The sequence below is a fragment of the Olea europaea genome, unplaced genomic scaffold, assembly GCF_002742605.1.
Source record: "Olea europaea var. sylvestris unplaced genomic scaffold, O_europaea_v1 scaffold1980, whole genome shotgun sequence".
Classification (NCBI taxonomy): domain Eukaryota; kingdom Viridiplantae; phylum Streptophyta; class Magnoliopsida; order Lamiales; family Oleaceae; genus Olea; species Olea europaea.
In genome coordinates, this window is record NW_019237661.1 from 71,582 (window position 1) to 76,856 (window position 5,275).

General features: G+C 32.5%; 1 protein-coding gene across 1 annotated transcript; it reads left to right on the forward strand.

The window, feature by feature from the left end:
* Positions 1 to 3,229: 3,229 nt before the first annotated feature.
* Positions 3,230 to 3,978, forward strand: LOC111379388 (50S ribosomal protein L24, chloroplastic; the record flags this gene model as incomplete). Its single annotated transcript, XM_023002745.1, is given in 2 exon segments — positions 3,230 to 3,484; positions 3,620 to 3,978. Coding segments are annotated over 2 exon segments (378 nt in total), but the record flags the coding sequence as incomplete, so codon positions are not given.
* Between the last annotated feature and the right edge of the window lie 1,297 nt (positions 3,979 to 5,275).

Genomic DNA, 5,275 nt, shown 5'->3' on the forward strand with positions numbered 1-5,275 from the left:
CTATTTTACTCCAATAGATTTGGTCATCTTCAAATAACTTTTGACCCCATGACCAAGGTAATTTAAGAAAATATCTACTTAATAATTTTTTATCTTCTTTTGATAAATTCCATTCTTTTATAGATTTAGATGCTTTGATATATATCTTTTCAAATTTCTTAGTATATTCATTTAATTCACACATATAACAAATTTTTAATAGTTTCATTTCTCTTTCAGCTTGTAAAGTTTCTTGAGTAATTATATCAATTTTAGTTTCAGGTATAACTTCTTCTAATAATAGGTGTCTGAAAAATTTTTCAATTCGTTTTAACACTTCTTTAAAATTTTCAGCATCTAAACTTTCATTGCAATCTATGGTAGTTGTAGATTTTTTGCTATATTTAATTTTATTTTTAGTTTCTTCAGAAGTTCTTCTGAAGTAATTCCTCTAAAGGTGTGGATTATAAAGCTATAGGCTTGAGTGGTATTCCATTTATGAAAAGCAATAGCTAAATCAGTAGCTTTTGCCCAAGAGTCAATAATTTCACTTTTATTATTGCTATGATCAATATCTAACCATATTCCTATAGTAGGAATTTGTTCAGTAAATAATTTTACTGGATTATTATCTCTAAGATGTATATGTTTGATTGATATAGTTTTTGGTTCCTTTCTGAAATTGTAGCCCTCTTGTTCTTTTATCCATTCAAAATTTCAATCATCAGATTCAACTTGAGTCTAATCTGTATTAATATTAGTTCTACTAGTCTCTCCAATTAACGGTCGATTTTCAACTTCTTGATTTAAAGGTGGAGTATTAATTTCAGTACTTTCTTCTTTAGGTGGGGGATCATTCATATATATATTTTCAGTTTGCATAGCTAATTGTTCTAAGCTTTATTTATAAGCTTCTAATTCTTCTCCAGTAGCTTTAATTTGTTTCTAATTCTTCTATAACATATACCTTAAGGGTGGTTCAATAGAGACATAAGAATCTTTTTTATTTTTTAATTCTTTAAATTTTGATTCAATCTGTTTATATAGGATTTTTGGTCCTATCTTAATATTGTTATTAACAATTTCTAAATTTGATTCCATATTTTTTATACGAGTCATGACATCTTGATTAATAATGTCTGGTTTTCCTAAAGGATTAGCATAATTATCATATTGTTTTAAAAATTGATTTATAATAATATCTTCCTCTTCGTATTTGAGGGATTCATCTACCAAGATTTGTAATACTTTATTTTTTGTTTCAACTAATTGTTGAGAATTATTAATTTGTTTTATTTCTTCACTGAGAGATTTATATTCGGTACTTAAATTTGTTGCTAATTCTTGCAATTCAATACGATTAGTATTAGTTAATATACCAATATTTTGTAATTCTTCTAAAATCATTTTATCTTTTCTATTCATTTTAATTAAAATATTCTTCAGTTTCGTTAGTAGGCTCTGATACCAATTTTTTACGAGGCTGAAAAATTAAAGATAAAAATTTGAGAGCTTAATTGAACTCTTTTAAAATTAAGATGGCTTGATTATAAATTTTATGTTGGGGGTATTTTAGGTAGATTTTAGCCTTTGAATGGTCAAAGGCCATTTTTTCTTAAATGGATCAATTCCATATATTTCCCCTCCTGTATGCCCTTAAAATTTCATCTTTCTCATTTTTTTTTATTTTTTTTTATTTAAATTGTGACATTTAAGTTCTTGTTCTGCTAAAATTCTTGAAATTCTCAAGTGGGTCTTCGATTTTATTAATTTCATCGCTGGTTTTTTTTTATCATTTAGGACGCTTTTTTTGATAATTCGTTTTTTTTTTTTTTGGGAAGCATTGCTTGGGGTTGTGCGAGGATTAGCAGAGATTAATTATTAATTCACTGACCTATTCATGTAGCAAGCTATTTGGGCAGTTGCCGTGCATTAGCAGTTCTTAAGTCGAATCACAAATTTGTAATGCATATCCAGCTAATCTGAATTACAATTTGTATTGTTTTGTCATAATTCTTCTTGTCAATCTCTGAACCGTTGACTCTCCTGTCAGAACAACGTGGATCAAATCATAATCCTAGTTATCTAAAAGAGTTAAATTTGTATTTATATAAAGAGAGCTCAGTGGTTTTGAGAGGGACTTTTTCTCCCACTTGAGTTACAAGATGAGTCATTGCACGTTGTGTCTTAATTTCTCTTTGACGGAGAAAGTGTGTGCAAATGAATCAGAAGTAATGGGTTGGCTTCCCAAGGACTATCATAGATAATATCCTCATTTGTTTCATGTCTAAATGTGTTGGGAAGTTCATCTTTGCTCGGTTTCAACTTTTGGATATCTTTGTATGTGAATTTAATATCCAATTTCCTTTGTATGAATGAGGATTAACTGCATTAGTCTTGCTGTCAAGTAAGACGGAAATCTCAAAGGGGCTGAATTATATGATAGGGCATTTTGCATTTTCTGAAATGGAACGTCTAACCAAGTATTATGAAATGAATGTGTTACATTGTTTTCAGAACCTTTTGGAGTTCCTTTTCCCTGTTTAATTCACCTTACCTGTTACCTGTTTAATTTTCTCTCTCCATGAATAAATATAAGTGAAGATCATATGTCAAAGAGAAACAGGAATGAACATCTCGATCAAGAAGTGCCATACTTAACTTTCATTTTTCATGGCTTTGTAGATGTGAAGTGAATAGAAAATCAACGCGTTTGAAAAGTTTTTATCTGAAAGATCTTTTTTTCTGTATTTTAAATCTTGATTCTATGAAGCGCACGATTAGCATGTTTGGAAAGACACTATGGTGGACTTGGTTAAGTAGGAAAAGGATTGATAATGGTCTTGATGTTCCCCAGAGTCCATTGTCAATCACTCATTTGGTATAATTAATTTATTTTAGAAAAATCCTTTTCAGGTAATCCTATTTCCAATTCAGTGGGATTAATCCTTGCTCGCCTGCTCATGGGTTTTTCTTTCCTAGACTATGGGAGGAATGAGTGACATTTTTACACAGCAATAAGGAGGGACTAATTAATATTAAGGTACCAAATACACCTGCAACCTTGAACAATTTATGAAACACAAGTACAAAAAAGAAGTTTCTTTATGAGCTGCTGCCTGCATTATTTGTATGCGTATAGGATACATATTATTTTATGTCAGGAATAACGGAGACAAGTACTGAAAAGAAGTTACAAAATTTGTTTGTTGATAAGTAGCAATCTCATGTAATAATAGTTTGTTTGTAAGAAAATTCTGAAATTCCTTTGCAGCTCAAACGATGGGAGAGGAAAGAGTGCAAACCAAACAGCCTCCCAGTTCTCCACAAAACGCATGTTAAAGTTGGAGACACTGTAAAAATCATCTCTGGAAATGACAAAGGTAAAACCGGAGAGGTTACAAGGGTTATCAAGCATAACAGCACCATAGTAATAAAAGAAATCAACTTGAAGACATAGCACGTGAAGAGCAGGGAAGAGGGAGTACCGGGCCAAATAATCAAGGTTATTTTCTCATCTCCAATCTGTTAAAAACTTTATATTTTCTGTTGTCAATCTCTTTGCATCCATGAATTTAGAGCTTTTCTTGTTATCTAATTGTTCTGTAGTGCTCTAGTAATATATGTCGTTTTGTTTCAGATTGAGGCACCTATTCACAGCTCAAATGTAATGCTATACTCTAAAGAGAAAAACGTGGCTAGCCGAGTTGGTCATAAGACCCTAGAAAATGAGAAACGAGTTTGTTACCTCATGGCACTTTAGTGTATTCTTCCTAGAGAATGTGAAACTATGGAACTCTTGTGCAGCATTAGCAACTTTACTCGGTTTACTTGTTTTATGAAACATCATTAGTTGGTGGCGGAGCCAGCATCCGGCGAGGGGCGCTGCTGCACTTGCTGGATCCGTCTGAAGTTGTAGTTGCAGTCGGAAGCCGCCAGCTAGGGAAGAGGAAGAAAAAATCACACCTGCGACAGGGCAATAGGAAGAAGATACCCACCTTTTTTTCCCCAGTTTTGGGCATCTTATTTTGTTTTTGTTTTTGATTTTGTTTTTGATTTTTATTTTATTTATTTATTTATTTAATAAGCCCATACCCAATAGAGTTCAATTGAAAATCAATTACCAAATGGTCCAAATCTATTGCCTGCAATATCAATTTGGCATTCCAATTTCCAAATCGATGCAATCCCTTTCGGCTTCCTCCCTCCTGTTGCCCAGCGAACTCGGCCATCTGTTGTTGCTGGTGTTGGCTAGTTGACGTCGACATTGACCTCCCCGATCTCTAACTCCGAGCCAGTCATATGTGTGTTTGTATATATATGTGTGTGTGTGTGTCTCTGTGTGTGTGTGTATATATATGTGTGTGTGTGCGCGCGCGCGCGCGTGTGTATGTGCGTATGTGTATTAATTCATTTGTTGATTTATCATTTATGAGTAATGAGTTTAGAGTAATGATTTATGTCCTCTTTTTTTTTTCAATGACTATGATTTGTTAATTTAATTCATTTGTTGATTAATGCCTAAGGATGAATGGTTTGTGTTTGAGGATAATTTTTCTGTCTCCCATATTTAACTTGAGGGTTTTGACATAGATGATGTATTCGGTACAACAAGTGGGAGCAGAAATGATTATAGGTGTGAAAATGCAAACTGCAATAGAGGCTTCCACAGTTCTTTTCTCGGAGACTCGCTTCCTTCCATCTCAACGACAAAGCAGTATGCTGCGCTCCTTTAATCTCATTATGTTTATGTCCATGTCCATGCCTCGTTATTCTACCTACTGACTTATATTCTGATATAATGCTCATATATAACTGCTGTGATGTTGGTTGAGTTTTAAATAGTTTGCTATAGACTTTAGTGTCATATCAAATATATAATTGCTAATGTCAAATATCTGATTTTTTTCTATTTCACTTGGTAGAAGTGGTGAAATATTTTTCTGCTTGGTTTAATGAATATTTTTGTTAGATGAATGGAGCGATCATGTCACGGTGCAAAACCTTAGTAGAATTTCCCATTTGTGGATATCACTTTGGAAGAATTGCCCATGATGCAATTCTAAATGTTTCCATGTTTGAATCATTAAATCTATGTTATTTCGACGTTTTAATCATCTTCTTGTTATTTATGTCTAGCACTACGCACCATGGACTCAATTTTAGATAGTCGAACTTTGTGTAAAACATTTTTGGAGCATTTACTATCTAGTCGACATATTATAGAGCAAATGCATTTATTACCAGGAGAATAAAGAAATCACACATTGAATTTTAGTTCATTTACATATAGATT